General features: G+C 46.0%; 1 protein-coding gene across 6 annotated transcripts; it reads left to right on the plus strand.

Annotated features, from left to right (window-relative positions):
* The first annotated feature begins 104 nt into the window (after positions 1 to 104).
* Positions 105 to 18,653, plus strand: MBD3 (methyl-CpG binding domain protein 3). 6 transcript variants are annotated; one of them, XM_071799749.1, is made up of 9 exons: positions 105 to 495; positions 573 to 714; positions 6,033 to 6,089; positions 8,266 to 8,425; positions 10,074 to 10,211; positions 11,657 to 11,747; positions 12,185 to 12,362; positions 14,998 to 15,195; positions 16,816 to 18,653. In XM_071799749.1, exons 4-8 carry the CDS (start codon positions 8,324 to 8,326, stop codon positions 15,188 to 15,190), a joined length of 702 nt encoding a protein of 233 aa, XP_071655850.1. In that variant the 5' UTR covers positions 105 to 495; positions 573 to 714; positions 6,033 to 6,089; positions 8,266 to 8,323; the 3' UTR covers positions 15,191 to 15,195; positions 16,816 to 18,653. The 6 variants fall into 6 exon arrangements, with proteins under 6 accessions (XP_071655850.1, XP_065714084.1, XP_065714085.2 ...); XM_065858012.2 differs by lacking the exons at positions 105 to 495; positions 573 to 714 and adding an exon at positions 1,404 to 1,486; XM_065858014.2 differs by lacking the exons at positions 105 to 495; positions 573 to 714 and adding an exon at positions 1,781 to 1,914.
* The last annotated feature ends 1,305 nt before the right edge of the window (positions 18,654 to 19,958 follow it).

Here is a 19,958-nt window from a genome sequence, read left to right on the forward strand (position 1 = left end):
TCAATTTCTACCTGAGTCCGGACAATTTACGCCCCATGCACAGGGGACTCTGGGTTTCCTCTCATGTCTTGCGCTCCCTGCTGCTTCCAAACAAGGGAGTCTGAAACAAATGAGTAAAAATATTAAAAAAATAAGTAAAACTACCGACAGCTTGTTGCACAGATGTGGGCTGAAGGAAGCACTGGAAGCTCGAATAGACTAAATAAGTTTGGTGGCAGAAGAACTGAGTGGTGGCCAGAGCTGCACTCATATTTTGTTGATTGGTTGGGCTTTGTGTGGGTTTTTTTTTCATAATTTTATTTTTTCTTTATTTTGATCTCAACAGATCTGGTTGGGCTCCCATGGGTGCTGCTGCTTTGGAATCTGATGGTGATTGCTCAGGTCAGCTGATCCGAGCAAAATCCTTCACACTATGTCATTTGTTTGTCAAAGGAAAATGAATTACTCTGACTTGCTTCAGAAGGTGGGCTGCCTCGTGGAGCTGCGTGTTTTTCAGTGCGTAATGCCAAAATAGGGGTGCTGGGTTGTGCGTCCTCGGACCGGGGGTGATTTTTTTTGTTATTTTCCAATAGAGGATTTCCAGCAGAGGTCAAACAGCTGCAGGAGGTGATGCCGCTGCCCTGGGGGAACCACAGTGGGTGACTTGGCCATTCAGGTTGTTTTGTTCCTGAAAACCTTTTCATGACTTTCTCTTCACACCATCTCTTCTCCAAGGCAAGTTTTAACTGCAGAATGGTTGGGATTGGAAGGGACCTCTGGAGATCATCTCCTCCAGCCCAGGGTGCCCAGAGCGAATTGCACAGCAATGCAGCCAGGGTTTAGGGTTTTTTTTTTAAATATCTCCAGAGAAGGAAGCTGCACAACCTCCCTGGGCAATTTTCCCCTTTCTTTTCCTCTTTTTTTTCTGTTGTTGTTGGTTTTGTTCGGGTTTTGGGTTGGGGTAGTGGTGTTTGTGGTTATTTTAATTTTGATTTTTGTTTGGTGTGTTTTGTGTTTTGTTTGTTTCTTGGTGGGTTTTTGTGCGTGTGTTTTGTGTTTGTTGGTTTGTTTTGTGCTGGCGTGTTGTCGTTTGGTTTTTCATGGGTCTCTTTTTGCCCGTGGTCTCCGCAGGCGGCTCCGGCCGCTCCCAGGGCGCTGCTGCTGAACGCGCAAAACGAACCCGGAGGAGCCCCCTCAGAAAAAGCGCCGCGGGGAGGGTCCCCGTCGCAGGACGGGCCGGTTCCTCCGAGCAGAGTCCGTGTCACCGGGACACAGGCTGCCCCTGCCCGGGTAGCCCGTCCGTACCTCACGGCTCGGGAGCCGGCGCCGTGTCCCGGGGTGCAGGGCGGGAGTCCCGGTGGCGCGGGGGCTGCGGCGCGGGGCCGGGCCTGCAGGGGGCGCGGGCGGGGGGCGCGGGGCCGCCAGTCTGGCCGGGGCGGGCTCGGGGGAAGATGCCCAAAGCGGCGCTGCCGGGACCCCGGGGAGGGGCGCGGCGCCCGGCGTTGAGGTGAGGTGGGGAACCCGCGGAGAGGGCGGTGGGTCCAGCTTTGCCCGCCGAGCGGGGCGGCGGGGAGGGACTATATTCCGTGGCGTGCGCGGGCGGAGGGATCCAGCCGCGGCGGGAAGGCGGGAAGCGGTGGAAGGGGCGGGAGCGGGCGGAGCGGCCGCCTCACGGCGTGGAGGAGGCGGGAGGCCCGCGGCGCGGCGGCGAGCGGGGCCAGGGCCCGGCGGGCGGCGGCGGACGCTGCACTGGGAAGCGGGACGAGCCGCGGCCTCAGCGCCGCCTCCCGGGGCCGGGGAAGGGGGGGTAGGAGCCCGGCGGGGGTTGGCGTGAACGGCCGGAGCGTGGACCGGCCGGCGGCGGGAGGAGAGCGCGGCGGCGGGGGAGAGCCGGCGGCCGGAGGGAGCGGGCCGGGCCGCCATGGAGCGGAAGAGGTGGGAGCACTCGGCCGGGCCGCGACGCCGCTGCCCTGGGCCTGGGAGGGAGCCTTGGGTTGTGCTTCCCTGCGGTGGGGGCTGGGAGAAGGCGCCCGGTGGGTGGGAGGCCGACCCGGCCCCGCCTGGCGCTACAGGTGGAGGTGGCGGGGGGGCCGGCAGGGCTGTAGGTACCGGTTGGTACCTATGGGAATCGGCTCTGTAGGGGTGCGTGCGGGGTCTGGGGGGGCTCTGCCACCCCGCTTCTTGCTGCCAGCGACCTACCGTGAGGGAATGAGCCCCACGGAACGTGACGATGGCCTTTCGGGAGCCCAGCTTGGCCCTCAAGAGGGGTTTGTACCTTGCAAATAGTTTTTTGGTTTTTTAATGTCAAATAAATGCGGTGTTTGCAAAGTAGCCAGGGTATTAGTGAGAGCGGCCACCTGCTTTCCTGGGGCTCTATCTGCTGCATTTTCTGTAAATTAAGGAATTTGGGGCAAGGCAAAGAAAGAAGCATTTGCTTTGCTGGGTGTAGCTGTAGGTGAAGAGCCCAGGGCTCTGGGTGCCTTATCCTGCACATATGGCTGGGGAGCCGCTCACTCTGCCTGACAAATTTCTATAAATATTGCTGCATGTCTTATGGCTGTAGGTGTGGGCCATATGGATCCTTCCTGCACCCACCCAGGGCTGCCCAGCGCACCCACGGGCTGACAGATGAAACTTGGGAGCTGCAAGAGTGTAGCAGAACTTACCCAGGTGTTCTTATCCGACCTTCTCTAGTCAGCAGAATGCATGCAATCAACTTTCTGCATGTGTTAGGTTTCATTTTTTTAAGAAATCAGATTGCAGCTGGGAGAAAAGCGTGCGGTGCTGGGCAGTGACGGAACCGGCAAACATCCTCGAGAGCGTAAAGCTGGAAGTGCCGGCTCCACGGCTTCATCCCGGAGGAGCAGACGATCAGCGGCTGAAAGCTTGAAACAACCCTGGTTTTCCATGTACTTATTTTATTTGTAAAGTTGTGGTCTTGGAGCTGAGCTTAAAAAAGAGGGGGAGAGAGGATCAGTAGCATGTTTTCATTCCCAAGTTATAATGGATTTTTCTTTTATATCAATTTGGACAGAGATCAAAGGTAGAATAGGGCCCGCTGCACTGATTTTTGGTTACTGTTGCATTTTGCATTACCTCAGAGTGGAAAATACATGTCAGGCAATTGATTAATCCCTCTACTATTTCTGCATGTTGTTTACCTGGATGATGATTTTTTTAAATCCGGCTGCCCTGAATGTACAGATGCAGTGTGTGTTTGTGGGAAATTTCATACACGGCTCGGGAATGGGCGCTCTTGTGCAACCACCAGCCTTAAGAATTAATACGGAGCTGAGGGAACCAGCAGCGGGGTGGCAGTTAACGCTTTCCAAACTGTTTTTTTTAGGGCTGTTGTGCTTTCTATTTGGAGAGTTCCTTTTGTAGCCCCGAGTGCTTGCAGCACATTTTTCTGCAGGAAGGTTTCTGTTGAAGACAAGTTCTGCTTTGGGCGACAAGACAAATGAGTTGTGCCAAGTGTGTTCAGCTCGTGTGCGAGCCTGTTGCTGGCTGGAAATTAAACCCTCTCTGAGGTCTAAGTCCCTGGCTGGATTTTTAGCAGCAGTTCTACAATGTTGCATTTACCAGTGGATGATTGTGCAGAATTTTTTTTAACTGGATTCTGTTTTCTCATCTGACTGTGGCTTAAGAGTTGGGAAACCCAAGAGGGCGTCTCGCTGATGTGGGGCTTGTGGGCTGGCTTCGGAGAGAACAGGAAAGGGGCAGGGATGCAGGATTTTGAGGAGCGTATCGAGGATTTTGTGAAAGCGGTGGGTTGTTTTTTGAGAGAGTTGTAGCTACAAAGGCTCCTTTCGAACTCTGTGTTCTCACTGAGGGGAAGGAGAATTTAGTGCTGCTTTGTGATGCTTTTCCTCATAGTATTTTTCTGCTGAAGGTTCAGTGACCAACTGTCCAAGAAGTCTGGGATTGCTGTTCCTCTGCTGCAAGGAGTTGGTGGCATCGCTGCTCTGGAAAACTTAAAGGATCTCTTGGGTGAAGCTTATTTTGTTGTGAATTTCTTACCTATGCAGCACCTATGTAAGAAGTTGAAGAGAACATTTTTAACACTCCCCCAAGTATATTTTGGTCTATATTCTTTTTTTTTTTTTTTTTTTACTGAGCTCGTACTTTGCTGTTTTTCAGTTGTTCTGTTTTACTTACAGCTCCCCTAGGAAAACTCTCATGATGTTTGAGATGAGCCTTATAAAAATGGCTCATTATATTTGTGCTTGTTCCTGCCACTCGGGCTTTTCTTTAGCAGTGGGGTGCCTCTGGGAATTTGAGAGGTTTTGGTGTATTTATCATATGTATCAAAGTTGTTTTTGGGGGTGTTTGGTTTTTGTTTTTTTTTTTTTCTTTTTTTTTGGGGGGGTGGTGGTGGTGTTTGTTTGGTTTGTTTGATTTTGGTTTTTTTCGTGGTCAGAGCCCAGGTTACTGGACAGAGACAGCCACACTGCCCTTCGAGCAGCCCTTGCCTGCTGCTGCTGGCAGTGGTGCGGGGCCACATGCACAGAAATGTTTCTGGGGACAGCTGCAGTGGCAGGGGACAGCTTGATCCCCCGAGGCTGCTTGGTACAGAGCCGAGGACACCCATTTCTGGAGGGGCGTGTGAAGATGTGGGGTGGGTTATGACAGCTGGAGTTGTCACCTTGTTCCTACTGGTGCTTTGTGCGAGCCCGTCCCCGGGTCACCGAGTTGTTGCAGTTTGGGGCCACTGAGGCAGGACCTGGTGCAGGTGCTGCAGCCAGGGATAACGTGGGATGCTGGCGGTGACAGGGTGCGAGGTGTCCCAGGGTGCCTGTCCCTCCCTAGGATGTGGTGTTGGGGGTTGTGCAGCACCCACGGGGCCCCTGGCATCAGCCTTTACCTGGGGCAGAGCTGGAGGGGCTGTGACTCCCCAGCTCTGCCAGGAAGGAGCATGATTGAAATGGGGAAGGAGAAACCTTTTTCATTATACCCATCACCTCCCACCGAGGAAATGATGCATGAGGGATATACCATTGCTTTCTGTTTTCACCCAGGTGATTCCTGTCTCCATTTCTTTAAAAGGCACAGGTGATGCCTGGGTTTGTTTGGGGTTCTTTTTGTCTTTTGTCCCTCACTTTCCAAGTTGTGCAGATCTTCCATAGGCTAAATGGGGAGAGTGGAGGGGAGGAGACTTGTGTAATGAAGGAGGAGGAGAGAGGGCCTGGGCTCGCAGTCTGTCTCTCCTTAAGAATCTAAGGCAGGAAACAAAGGCTGAGCTGCACATGGAGAGCAGCGGGCACCTGGCAGCGCCCGGCCCTTCAGTTGCCTAATTTGTGTCAATCCACAGCCAGAAAGTCCATGAACAGCAAATGAGGGCGGCTGGGCTTGGATCACCCCAGCCCTCGCTCCTCGTTTTGTTCATGCCGTGCGGGCACATAATACTGTGGAGCTTTTGATGGACGAGTGTGTCAAATCGGTTGCAACTTTGCAGTTGCGTTGTTTGTTTGTAACACAGTGAAGTGTGAAAGATTTGAATTCGGTACCTGAGCGCAGCGTATTGCAGAATTATTTAGAAGAGGTTGTTTTTTTCCAGCTTCATACCAAGATGTCTTTCTTCCGAGTCGTTTCGAAGTCTTTGTACATCAAAACCAGGAGTGCAGAACAAAGCTTATACTCCAAGTGGAGGGAGGGAAATTTCATATTTTGTGACATTTAAATGGCACACAAGCATTTTAATGACGTTCAGAATTCATAACTGCTGGTTTAATGTTTCTGTGCCTAGTGATGTGCAGTGAGCAATCCCACTGCTCAAATTTGGTGGGTTTTGGCTGCCTTTTTCTTTTTTCCCCTCCCCACTTTGACCCTCTCAGGTGTCTATGGGTGCCCTCAACAGCTGTGTCATACCAAGGATGCTCCTGCCAGAGGGACCCCAGGAGCTCCAGAGCTGTTTGTATTTACTGAGCAAGTTCACTGTCAGTTTGAGTTTGAGCTTTGTTCCCCATTCTGCTGTTGCTCCAGAAAAGCTTGGGACGGTTATTACCTTTTTCAAGACATAATCAGAATAAAAGTTTTTCTTCTGAACATTTCAGTGCTTTTCCTTTGGGCCAAGCTTCCCCAGGAAGAGAAAGGACTCTGAGTCATTTCAGGTGGGTTTTTTTAGATGTATGTGGACTTCGAGCAGCTTTTCAAATCCATTGCAAAATCACTACAACATGTACAAAACACAAAAGCCGAAGGGTTATGTTCATTTAAAATACTGTCTCCGAGTGTATCTGGCTCTGTTCTGGAAGTTACACTGTGTTTTGAATTCACTATAATGTATTATTTTGAAAATTACTAAGGCACTGAACTGTAAACCGGAGCTGCGGAGCAATGTTGTATTCTTAATGTATTCGGATTTTCTCTTCTTGGCTTTGCTCACGGCAGAGGTGGCTCTGGCCGAAAAGCTGCTGGAGCTGGTTATTCCTCTTCATAGATTGAGGCATAAAAATCCCTTTATATTTTTAAAATTGGCTTCAAATTTGAGTCTGGACCCGGTCTCTGTTCCTCTCTACTTATTCCTGCTCTCTCTGTCGCCTTCTTGCCTGTGCAGTTCTGTAGTGAAATGGTCCAGCTGAGGAATAACCAGTGATAAAGTGTTTCCCTTCTTTCTGCCCTCTAAAGACGGATGATTTTTCCCCAGGTGGTTAACTCTGCATTTGCATGGATGCTTTCATGCCTGAGCAGTAGTGGGGAGCAGATACAAGCTTTTAATACTTCATTTCTTTCTGGTTTTTGTTTTAATGTATTTTTTTTGCATGCTCAGCCTGACTCGGACTAATTGGTTTGCCGCTGTCCCGTACTAGAAATTCTATTCTCACGTTGTTTTTTTCAGACCTTTCCCCTATTAAAAGCTTCAGGGAAGCAGATAATGTGTTGTAAAGAGGCTTTTTTTCTGTTTTTTAATCTTTGATAAGACCCTGTTGAGGCTGTTAGGATCTGCTCAGGGTGATATCTGGGTACCGCTTCTATACGTCTCAAGTTCACCGTTTGGACGTTGTGAAGTTGCGTTGAGTTGAGTTGAACCTGCAGGTGCCACCGTTGTGTACGATGATGTTCCTGAGGTCTTGCTGGGATGTGACCTGACGTTTTCTAAACGAGATCCCGTGGTGCATTGAGAACGGAAGGTGTTTGCAGGTTAGGGAAGAAACCACCCCGCATCGTGCAATCTGGCAGAAAAAAACAAATATTCTATCACTAACTGCTCTTTAAAATAAGAAAATGGATAATTAGGAGCAGGGTGGTAATTGGCATTTTTGGTCTTTAACCCAATTAACTTGTGTTTAGCATGACATACATGGAAAGACCTGCTACCAGATGGGTGCTAAGATTGAACATGCAAACTGCAAGATGCAGAAAACCAGAAGTGAGAGAAATTAAGGGAATAAAGAGGCATCGTTATTATGCTAAGTAGGAACATGAAGAATCCTTTGTGCTTAGGGTCTGTTCAGTTCTACGCTCTAGTCATAACACATTGACGGCTTTTTGCTTTACGCATAAAAAACAAGAGAGCTTAACCTAGCACTGCTTTTTGTAGTAGTGGAAAAGGTTATATTAAAAAAGAAAATAAACACAACAAGGAGGAGTTGGAGTAATTTGTGCCTACTTGCCAGGCTTTGGCTCTCAGGAGAAACCAGGTGTTTAAAAAAGAATCTCTTCTGTTTCCTATTAATTGAAAGTTTTCCAAGGTTTTGACCTTTATCTTTGCATCGCTTAAGCTTTGTAATTCTTTGCTTTGTGGCTTGTCAGCACTTAATTTCTGCTCTTGCTCCTTGCTGCTGTGTAATCCTGAAGTGGAGTGTTCAGAATTCCACCGATGATTTAAACAAACCTGAAAGTGCTATTCAAGGAGGGGGAAAGGGAGTCGGAGGAGACGTTTGTGGTGCTGGTCAAACGTAACGCTCCTGGGAGAAGAAATTATGGTTGGAAATAGACATTTATTATTTGAGACAGCTGAGTGATAAGTACATCTGTGCTGATATCTCCCGTGTCAGTTATTGTGTTAGTTATGCTATGTTCGTTTATACCTGGTCCGAATCTTCCTCTTTACATATAAAAGCATTTTAACGTGGTCTGTGCTTGTCTCTTCCACAGTAATCGTGAGAAGGAGTTGATACAAAAGCCATAATATCCTTTGAGAGTTTAATGTGAGCTTCACTCTTGGGAGTTCAGCACATGTTTTTTAAGAAGGAAATAAAACTTGCCTCTCCTGCCTATTCAACTGAAATTGAAGTCCAGGGGGTTTTAATTTCCCTCCTTGTTTCTTTTCTGTATTTTTTCCAGCCCAAGCGGTAAGAAGTTCCGAAGCAAGCCCCAGCTGGCACGCTACCTGGGCAGCTCCATGGACCTGGGCACTTTCGACTTCCGCACAGGGAAGATGTTGATGAATAAAATGAACAAGAACAGGCAGAGGATGCGCTATGACTGTTCCAACCAAACCAAAGTAAGACCAAGAGGCATGGGCAGCTTTTACTTTTCCATTTGCTGGCGGAGTGGCCAGGCTGCCTCTCAGAATGATGTCCCACTGTGAAAATTAAGCATTTTGTAATTAATGCTTGAAACTCAGGGTTATACGAAATAAGAACATCTCTGTTATGGGGTGTTGGACAAATACTGCAATTCCCTGACTCTTCTAGGGTAGCGATGCCATGGAAGAATATTGTGATAACTGTGAAAAACTGTGAAGAGAGGGCTGGCATCTTTCTTTTTTCCCTTCCCTGGAGAGTGAGATTGTCTTCTGATCTCCTCTGGAGCCACACATCTCCAGCTGGTCTGGTGATTGGGCAGCAGCTCTGCTCTGACATTTGCTTTTGGGGAGTGGGAAGGGGACAGCAGGGACCTCGGCTGTGCCGGTATCTTGGCTTTGGAATTGGTCTAAGGAGGGGATACATTTTGGGCAAAAAGCTGAAGAGACAGAAGGATGGTAAGGTCTGATTTTAGAACGAAATGAAAGGGTCTGTGTTTGGCACCTGGTGATTTCAGTCGTTAAGGTTTAGTCAGATTACAGTGACACTGGCATACAGCCTGTCTGCAGAGATTGGCTCAAGCCATTCCTGAATTGCCTTCTTCGGGTGCTGAAAGCTTTTTCAGAATCCAAAAGCTTATGTCTGTGCACCTAAATGTTAAATTTGGGAAACAGCATCGTGCTTATTTTCTAGCTATGTCAGCCATTAAGGAATCATCATCATCGGAGCAATCGGAACATCTACTTACAGCACTAGGTGCTGTTGTGAGATCTGAAAACGTTCCTTGCTGCAGAGAGCAGCAACTAACGTGCATCTCACAGGCTAAAAATTCGGCCCAAACCTTTCAATAAATGTACGAATAGTTACCACTGCCTTATAAATGGATTAGCACACATGATTCAGAATGATATTTGTCCTGAATACATCTGTTCAGGACATCTCATGAATAAATAAGTTAAGCAGAGGCGATCTCTGCATCCTCAAGAACGAAGTGCGTCCTGAGGCTGTTTCAAGACTTGCCTGCTGTATCTCGGGAGCGTGGAACAGTTTTCCTGTGTTCCCACTGGCATAAAATGCGGTCTTGCAGTAAAACTTGATTTTTATGAGCTCCATTTAAAACCTGAGTTTTGTTAACTGAAAATAAAACAAGGCGATCAAGGTTCCAGCTCTATTGATCTGTTTATTGGTGTCCACGACAGGATTTAAGCAGAATGATTGATAATGGCTTCTGGATTCTAGTTATTATTTCTAATTATTACAAACATTGTATCGAAATATTCCAGTTTAGTGATCTACAGGTGGCTTGTCAAAGTGAAAACTCAGTGTTCTTACTCCTAAATTCTGTCAAAATTGGGATAAAACCAGTGTGTATAAACTGGCGTGAGAGGATGTTAAGTAAAATGTGGAAGAGTGGAAAACTTATTTTAATTTTGATAGATTTAAGGCAAGATTTTAACATAGTTCCGCATTTTTAGCAGTCTAACTCGTACAGCTTGAGATCAGCTGAGCGTTCAAGTCCGCGAACGCTTTGTTTCCCTGCTGTACATCTTTATGGCTGCAGCAGCATTTTAGCAAACTGAACATATTTTTGTTTTGTTTTTCTCTCCTTTTGTTTGAAAACTTTAGGGGAAGCCTGATCTGAACACAGCGCTGCCTGTCAGACAGACGGCGTCTATCTTCAAACAACCCGTCACAAAGATCACGAACCATCCCAGCAACAAGGTGAAGAGCGATCCACAGAAAGCCGTGGACCAGCCCAGGCAGGTGAGGATGGCAGCTTAGCAGCTTCTCCGAAATTAAGAAAACTCCAGGCTTTGCTGCTGGGAGGGTCCCAGAATAAACCACTTGAAGTTTGTGGTGCTGAACAAAGGGTCCATGGCGATTTGAAGTCTCTTGGTATTTCAGAAACAAGACCTTCCAGTGCTCCCAGCTTTTAAAATGGGAACCCTATTTCCAATCTGTAATTAATATGCTGTTTGTACTGTGTTTTATTATCTACAAATTTAGACACGTGTAACCACTTCAGGGGACATTTGCATTGTAATTAGAATCACTGTCAAATCACACAGAATCACAGCATGGACTGGGTTGGAAAAGACCTCAGAGATCATCCAGTCCAACCCTTGGTCCAACACCAGTCCATTGACCAGATCATGGCACTAAGTGCCATGGCCAATCTCAGTTTAAAAACCTCCAGGACGGTGAGTCCAGCACCTCCCTGGGCAGCCATTCCAATGCCTGACCACTCTCTGCACAGAATTGCTTTCTAATCTCCAGCCTCAATTTCCCCTGGCAGAGTTGCAACCCCTGCCACCTTGTCCTATTGCTGACTGCCTGGGAGAAGAGCCCAATCCCCCTCTGGCTAGAACTGCCCTTCAGGTAGTTCTAGAGAGTGCTGAGCTCACCTCTAAGCCTCCTCTTCTCCAGACTGAGCAAGCCCAGCTCCCTCAACCTCTCCCCGTAGATCTTGTGTTCCAATTGTATAAGAAGTCTGTGTTTCGAGAAATCCCTGTTCCTGTACAGACCACATACGTGTAGAGCAAGGGATTGTACTGACTGCACAGGCCTTGTTTTTCAGATGCGTATCTCATTAGTAGTTAACTCTACCTGTATGAATAAGGTTATAAATTTACATTGCTTTCTTTCAAGACAAATGGTATTCCGTCTATATTCATTGCTCATCCTTGTACATATAGATTGAGAGTTGAAGGTGTATCTAGGTGTAGTATCTGACTTTACACCAAACCAGACATTTACATGTTCTTAAGCTTGAGGAGAATCTGTGATTTAAAACGTGGAGAACGACCAGATGTGTTTGTTCTCGTGATTCATAAATAAAATAATGTTTGACCTTAGAAAAAGGTTGGAGAAAATCCATATATTCCTTAACTTCTATGGTAGATCTGAGACAGCAAGAGGAAAAGGAGTGTGCTTTGGAGGAGGGCACTTTTGCTGTTCCAATTCAGTACCAGTCCCTGGATGAAAAAAAAAAAATATGTATTTTTCAAGGCAGCAAATCAGGACAGAGTTGTCATGGGGTTTATTGGTAATGGGGGCAGTCCCCTGGCACGCAGACCCTTCTGCCGTAAATCCAATATCAAACTGTCTGCAGCAGCGTTCTTCTCTTTTTTTGACAGTAAGCAGGTGCTCTGTATAGTTGTCAGTTCTGTTTCTCGTTTTGTGCCACTAAACGCTTTCTTTGCTGTCAGCTCTTCTGGGAGAAGAAATTAAGTGGACTGAATGCTTTTGACATTGCAGAGGAGCTGGTGAAAACAATGGACCTTCCAAAAGGTTTACAAGGTAATTGGAGTCTGCCCTTAACCCCGGGGGTGGCGTTTGATCTGATCAGTGGTGATTGGAAGGTATTGTGTTTGACATCCGTGTTCTGCAGTGCTCCTGGTGCTGTGGACCGTTCCTGCTTTGGATGAAAGCCTCCGTGCCGAGGGGGTGCTGGAGCAAAACTTCTTGACTTTTTGTTCATTTTCCAGAAGCAGAATGCAAGCAGCTTCCATTCCCTTTTTTTTAATGTAACAGAAGGAAGAATTCATCTAGGTTTAAATAACCTTGCAGGGAGTGGTACAGGTGCTGTTATAGATCTGTCCTGAAGATTTCTGTTGTGTTAGCTCTCTAAATGACAGTACGTGCCTTGCCATTCAAATTTAAATAACGCTTGTTGTCTTGATTTGCTGTTCTGTGTCTGCTGCAATGTCAGTTATCGTTTCTCCTCTTACTTTTAGGAGTTGGACCCGGTTGCACTGATGAGACCCTTCTCTCTGCCATCGCCAGTGCTCTGCACACCAGCACCATGCCCATCACCGGCCAGCTCTCTGCAGCCGTGGAGAAAAACCCAGGCGTTTGGCTCAACACCTCCCAGCCCCTTTGCAAAGCGTTCATGGTGACAGATGAAGATATTAGGTATTTGCTGGAAATATCGCTTACTGTCTTGGAACAAGGTTTCTTGTGCTAAAAAAGTTTCAACCCCTGCCTTTTTTTTTTTTTTTGTTCAACAACAAGTTTAGATGTCTGGTGGAGCACTATGGCTTGCTGAATTTATTTGAACACTGCTTTATCGGTAGAGTAGAAAAGAATTGTTAGATGAAGCTGCTTTCATACAAGCGTGTACTTAAAGCCCATTAGTTTTTATTTTGCCCATGCTCAGTTACTCTGAGGTTTCAGGTTCGTATTTGTTTTTCATGTCAGAGTACCTCTCCTTTTATTGAAAAAAATGTCTGAATTTGAGTAACCTTGATAAGGCACTTGTAAGTAACGGAGGGATTGAAGAAATCCTGAACAGTGCCATTCGATTCTAGTCACCGTACTGTCTCAACACAGGACTAAAGAAAAGCATTTAACTGCTGCTGTGGCAGTGAACAAGGATGCAGTTTATTTAGATGTACCTTGCTTTCTGTAGTTAGTTATATTGCTAAATCAAGACTGGAGAAATTCAGCTTTAAGCACTTCATAGAGAACTTAATATATCAAGGGTGCTAACCTGAAAGCAGGTAGGAATTGCTTTGACTGTTTGTTAAATCTTTTTGAGTTACAGGATGACTTTTTTAATACTTGATTTGTACATGAATGACCAGGAAAAATGGTCTGTTTATAACCTTATGATTTCCTGTGGCTGAGATGAAATAGGAGTACCGAGAGCTGGATTGTTTATTGCTTCTTTACTATGACTTGACTGAAAAGGGGCTGTGAAATTTAAAGTTGTGACTCAAAAGGAGAATGAGCGAAAAAGATTGAAATGGTCAGAAACTTAATTTTCTCCAGTCTCATTTTTGGAAATCTGAGCAGGGTAGCTTTTTCTTGTTTAAATTAATATTAGTACTGGAAATAAAAAAGAAAAAAAGATAAGGTCTTGAGTCAGCTGCCAGAATTAAAAATGGTACAATCAGTGCTAAAGACCTGTAATAGAAGGCATTGGACAACTTTTTAAAGTGTTTCTTTCACGTTCATTTCTAATATAATACCAGGCAGGATTTTTTTACCGTGCAGTTAGAACCATAGAATGTCTTGAGTTGGAAGGGACCCACAGGGATCATCGAGTCCAACTCCTGTCCCTGCACAGGACACCCCACAGGTCACCCCGTGTGTCTGAGCACGGTCTCCAGTCTCTTCTTGAACACTGTCAGGTTGGGGCCGTGACGCCTCCCTGGGAGCCTGTTCAGTGTCCAGTGCCTCTGGGTGAAGAACCTTTTCCTCATGTCCCACTGACCCTCCCTGGCACATCTTCTGCCATTCCCTGGGCTCTGTCACTGTCACAGAGAAGAGCTCAGCCCTGCCCCTCCTGCTCCCTGCTGAGGAAACTGCAGCTGCCATGAGCTCTGCCCTCAGTCTCCTCTTCTCCAGGCTGAACAAACCCAGGGACTTCAGCCACTCCTCATATGGCTTCCCCTCCAAACCTTCACCAACTTTATAACCTCTTCTGGACACTCTCTAGCAGCTTAATGTCTTTTTTAACCTGTGGCACCCAGAACTGCACACAGTGCTCGAGGTGAGGCCGCAATAGTGCAGAGCAGAGCGGGACAGTCCCCTCCCTGGCTGGCTGGCAATGCTGTGCTGGATGCACCCAGGACGTGGTTGGCCCTCTTGGCTGCCAGGGACACTGGTGGCTCATGTTCAGTTCTTGCAGAGGGCTCTTTCAAAGCCGCGCTTGTCTGCCCAGCCTCACATACAAGGATTAGAATCACAGAATCATTTCAGTTGGAAGAGACCCTCAGGATCATTGCGTCCAACCATAACCTAGACCAACTCTGGCACTAACCCATGTCCCTAAGAACCTTGTATAAACACCTTTTAAACCCCTCCAGGGGTGGTGACTCTACCACTGCCCTGGGCAACCTGTTCCAATGCCCGACAGGCCTTTCCAGGAAGAATTTTTTCCTAATATCCAATCTAAACATCCCCTGGCAGAGCCTGAGGCCATTTCCTCTTGTCCTGTCACTTGCTACTTGGGAGAAGAGACCAACACTCTCCATGCTCCAAGCTCCTTTCAGGCAGTTCAGAGATCAGAAGGTCTCCCCTCAGCTCCTGTTCTCCAACTGGACCCCCCAGGTTCCCTCAGCTACTCCCATCACACTTGTGCTCCAGCCCCTCACCAGCTTCATTGCCTCCTCTGCAGTCTCTTAAGTATTTCAATGTCCTTCTTATGATGAGGGGCTCAAAACTGAACACAGGATTCAAGGTGTGGTCTCACCAGTGCTGAGTATGGTGGCACAATGACTTCTCTAGTTCTGCTGGCCAGACTATTCCTGGTACAAGCCAGGATGCTGTTGGCCTTTTTGGCCACCTGGGCGCACGCTGGCTCATGTTCAGCCACTGTCACCAACACACCCAGGTCCTTTTCCGGCCACTCTTCCCCGAGCCTGAAGTGTTCAGGGGATTGTTGTGACCCAGTTGCAGGACCCAGCACTTGACCTTGTTGAACCTCAGACAGCTGGCCTCAGCCCATTGATCCAGCCAGTCCAGATCCCTTATTTATAAGAAGATTCCTTGCCCTTGAAAGAGGGATTGAGGATTGATGTCAGTGTTGGTTGATTTGGGGCAGGAAGCAGGAGGAGCTGGTGCAACAGGTGAGGAAGAGACTGGAGGAAGCTCTGATGGCTGACATGCTCGCCCACGTGGAGGAAATAGCGCGAGATGGGGAAGCTCCTTCAGAGAAAGAAGGAGGCGAGGAAGAAGGAGAAGAGGAAGAGGAGGAGGAGGAGCAGGACCCTGACCAGGAGATGGAGAACTTATAGTCCAGGTAACGTGACAGCATCTCTTCTCTCCTTAAACTGGACTTCACTGAAGGCAGAAATAATTTCAGAAGGAGTCTTAGTCTATATTGACAAACCTTTGCTTTTTAGTATGCACTTTAAATTGTGGAGTAGCCATGCTTACAGGAAAAAATAAAATATTTTGATGTGTGTGGTGTCTGGTGAGTCCTCGCGTTGTCACGAGCCTTATACCTGTGTCAGGTGGGCTAAATGTGTAACCAGAATGTATGTAAGTGCTTGAAGGATTCTATCTTGAGCATCAATTCTTCAAAAATTATCTTGTAATGTCATTTTTCCCCCTATTTATCTGTTCTTATTACAAGCACGAGGACACCCTGAGCAGGCAGGGCAGCTGCCGGCTCATGGACTCAGGTTCTCCCCCTGCCTGTCTTTTTCTTTCACTTTCACGTTTTTAGTTCGTGTTTTCTTGCAGGTTGTGTTAGAGGGCACATTTGTGGAATTTTTTAAGATAATATTTGTAGAAAGTTAGAAAAAAGCAACCTGACTATCAGAAGAGGGAAGCTGTTAAAAGCTTTCTGTGTGGTGGGAATTTATAAACTGAAAATAACAGAAAAGTGTATGTATTCGACATCTGGAAACATCTGAAAAGTGGAAGATAGTAGTAACTGCAGGATGCGCAGAAATGTGCCTTTACGTTGTGCGTCCCTTAAAAACATTGCAAAGGGCTTGTTTTCGAGAACATCTCTGCCTTCCACTTGTGCACTGGGCCTCTGCTCCAGCAGGGGGATTGGACTGGATGATCTTTTGAGGCCCCTTCCAGTCCCAAACACGCTGTGATACTCTTCAAAGGCGCAAGTAGAATTTTTTTTAATTGTCATGTAAACCAAAAATAGCGCTTAATAATGAGTTGTTACTGTGTAGTAATGCAGAAAAAAGCAGATATCTAAGGCCAAGTCAAGAGGCACCAATTGAAAAAGACCTTTAAGATCATGGAGTGCAACTGTTCAATGTTGCATTTGGGGACAGTGCACTGTGCTGTGAAGCAGGGTTTTTTCCTCGCTGGTTCCTTTGCTGTAACCCCAGCCACGAGCACCATATGGGTCATCGGTGGAGCTCATGCTGATTTTAATTTTTGATCATTTGAAGTTTTAGCCTAAGAAAAGCAATTAGTGTTCTGTCACGGAAACAGGGTGGCCAGTACCCTGAGTGCTTTGTTATGTAGAGTCCAGAGCCTGGGAGGCAAGAACCAAGAATGCGGAGGGGAAAAAATAGGAATTTTTCGGAGGACTAACAGAAGAAAAGCCCCTTTGGAGGGAGCGGCAGCTGTGTTTCAGGTAGAAGGGTGATTTCTGTTCAGCAATCCTCCAAATTGGAAGGTTTATGACACGAGATCTGTTTGGCTTTTGGGAGATACCATCTTATATCTGAGCTGTCTCACCACATCACTAGCAGGAGCTTTATTTGGACAAAGATCTGGCAACAGCGAAGAACCAGGACAAACCATCTGCTGAAAGTGAAAAACACGAGATAAAGAAATAGATATTTTATGGCAATGGTGCTTTATTCTTTTAAGGGCTCACTAGCTATAAAGATATATTAATAAAAAGTTGTTCTTGACTTACAAGAGTGTTTTTTTTCTTTTATAGGGAGTTCCATGTAAGAATTCCCAGAATAAACCCTATCAGCAGGGTCAGCACAACGATTTACAAAGCCAAGAGTGTCTGCTAAGTGTATTGCACCAACAGTCCAATTGAACCTACGAGCGTTTTGACGTGCGCTTCAGGAAACATCGAGAAGCTGATGGTTAATTCACTGCCGGGTAGTTTTGAGGATGGAACTTGACTAAGCTCTACTCTCCTTCCTTTTTCTAAAGGGGTAGGGTAATCGGGAATGCAAAAGTGGAAGGGAATAAAGGAATATAAAATGGTGGGAGGGAAAATCCTAGGAACCAAATTTCCTGTCCTTTGTTTTTTTTAATTGTGGGTCAGTGATGGGTGATACATTTTTTTTTTTTTAAGCTTTTTCTATCGAAGTACCTTTAACAATGACCCATTGAAACAATTTTATCTTCAACGCGAGAGCTGTTTCACTCCTTGGCTACTCTGCTGTAGGCTCCTTGTTTGTACCGGGCTGTAGGGAGGTCATTTTATGTTGTGGATTGTCATTCCCCATGTCAATTTGGGTCACCAAATTTCCTTTTCCTTGCAAGACCACATTGGTCTTGGAAGCATCATCTCAGAGATGAACTGCCGGTGCCTCTTCCACCTGAGGTTTTGATTACTAGAAGAAGTTAACTCGAGGAATTGATCTTACATCAATGGCAATAATTATTTTTAGTTAGTTCCAGCGCCACACGAACGCGCTGCGGTGCGCGGTTCTGATCCAAATAGAGTTCCGAAGATAAGTATTCCTGCTCCGTGGTATATTTTGCTTTGGTTTAAGTCTGCTCAGAAGGACCTTCTCAACTCAGAATGGAAGGATGAGTCATTTCTGACTGACAGTGAGGAAAAACTGTGCTCTTCTGGTGCCAAGAACCCTGACCTCTGTGTCTGTGCGTGTGGAGGGAAGGGGGATCCATTCCATTAGGTGTGTCTATGCATCTGCTTTCTTCTGCAGTATGTTCTGACCTCTTTTAAAAGAAGAAAGGAAAAAAGGTTGATTTTTCTATAATTGATATCTAAAAGAATGAATTTAAAGCTTTTTATTAAGTGTGAAATCCTTCTTATTTGCATGTGCAGTGAAGTGACCAGGATTTTGTGTCCAAAATGAAATGGTGCGAAACCTGCCTTAATGTGTTTTTATAAGTATTTGGCTTCACCGTGGGTACCTTGATTGATTCCTTGGTCTCTTCTAGTACGTCTTTGAGCATATTGGGGTAACTTGGGGCTACGCATGGATTTATCTGGGGAGGGAGGATAGGGATAGGGGAGGAAGATGAGAGTTTATACCTTGGAGAATGCATCGACTGGGTTGCAAAAGTTATTTTAGTCTTAGGGTATCCATTGCATAATTTGTGCGTGGACGTCTTGGCTGAGAGTACAGTGTAAAGTGGTGGATTGAATATTGTGTATCCCCAAACTTGGGGAAGAAAGTAGCTCCCAGAGCCGTTATCAGGTAGGAATTAGTGGTGACACGCAGGGAACTGCCCAGGAAGCAGTTCGTCACCTTTGGGTGTAGTTCAGTGTAGGATTGGAATAGGTTTAAGCTCCTTGAAAAATATCCCATGCCAAAGTGATTGATATACTGTATTTTAACTCTTTTTGTAGAGATTCGAAAATGCAAAATTCTTTGGTATTGCTCATTCAGAGTACTGCAAGAAGACTGAGTTGTGCTTCGTGCTGCTCTACCAGGGTTTGCTGTGGGGAACCTCACCTGGTGCTGCAGCCAGTGACAATGATTTCCTTTTGAACAGTCTGTTACGGTTATTCTGTAAATCTGTCCTCTTGTAATTCTTTATGTTGAATTAAATGTTTCTCACAAGGCAGAGGTTCCTCTGGTCTGCGTCAAGTGCCCCCCTGCAGTCGTGCGTTCTGCTCCTGCCAGTTATTGCAGCGGAGACACTCTGGAATTTTTATACTATCTAGTGATTTTTTTATTTGCTTTTACTTGAATTTGAATATATTATAAGTATAAATAGCACCAAAACTTAGATAATTGAGATGTTGATACTGATATTTTGATGCATTTGATATCAGGTTTAAATTACTGCCAATTTGTGTACCAGCTTTTTTGTTTTCACCACCCTACTGTCCCCATCCAGCTCTTTATTTCCTTCAGTCCTGTAAAAAGTTGATTAATGTTTTCTTTCATATGGAAAAGTTGATTGTTCAAAGTATCAAAATGGTGCCCAAGGCTCCTATCACATCGAAAGAAACTTAAATAACTCTACCTGCTTATCAGGACAGGTGAGTAAATAAAATATTCCATTTAAATGACCCCGATATCTTGCTCATGTTGCTGCAATAATAACTGGATTAGTTTGTCTTATCACAGCCTATTGCCATGGATGTGACCGATGGGGTTATAGTGCTTTGCCATCACTGAATGTATCCCCAGGATGGAGACAGCAGGTGATATTTGAGGTATCTTGTTGAGCAGATGATGGGTAAAGAACATATTTAAGAAAAGTAATTGAGTGGAATTGGGGTAAAACTCACTGTTTATAATATACAGCAGTTGTCACATGAAAACATTTTAACGGTGGCGTTGCCTGTTCTGTCTGAGATAAAGTGCAATACTTGAAGAGTACTAGTGAGGGGATAATTTTGAAACTAATAATTCTTTGTGTCAATGTTAATGATACCTTCTTGTTGCACTCAAATATCATAAATGTAATACGGAGCCACAATAGGAAATAGCCATAGGTTTGCCCTACTTGCACTGGTAAATTATTTTGATTATTTTCTACTAAAACAGTAGCACCAAACTGTAGATAGATAGTTATCTTGAGATAGTTGAATCCTCTTTGGAGACGATATGTGAGTGTGTTCTAATGGGCCTAGTGCAGCTTTCTGAGGGGTGGGATCTCATCCAGTGTAGCTAGGTTTTGCATCTTTTTCTGTAGGTGGTGTAATTTTGGCTGAGCACCGCGGGTGCTCACAAAAGTACCGTTTCTTCTGCTGTGTCATGCTCATTCAGGCTTTTCTTGTTTTATCAGAAAATGGCTGCCTGCCGAATTCTGGGGGGACAGGCTAGAGATGGGGGTGGGCTGGTGTGGTTCCTGTTGGCAGCCTGGGGCCGGGTTGCACAGCTCAAGGCCGCATCCACGCATTTGTAAAGACATTAAATC

The sequence above is a fragment of the Patagioenas fasciata genome, chromosome 27, assembly GCF_037038585.1.
Source record: "Patagioenas fasciata isolate bPatFas1 chromosome 27, bPatFas1.hap1, whole genome shotgun sequence".
Taxonomy (NCBI): domain Eukaryota; kingdom Metazoa; phylum Chordata; class Aves; order Columbiformes; family Columbidae; genus Patagioenas; species Patagioenas fasciata.

Coding starts and splice junctions, on each gene's coding strand:
- MBD3 (XM_065858012.2), top strand. CDS start 1,431: ATGCCCAAAGCGGCGCTGCCGGGACCCCGGGGAGGGGCGCGGCGCCCG. Junction 1,487..6,032: donor GCGCGGCGCCCGGCGTTGAG/GTGAGGTGGGGA, acceptor TGAACATTTCAG/TGCTTTTCCTTTGGGCCAAG. Junction 11,748..12,184: donor CCTTCCAAAAGGTTTACAAG/GTAATTGGAGTC, acceptor TCTTACTTTTAG/GAGTTGGACCCGGTTGCACT.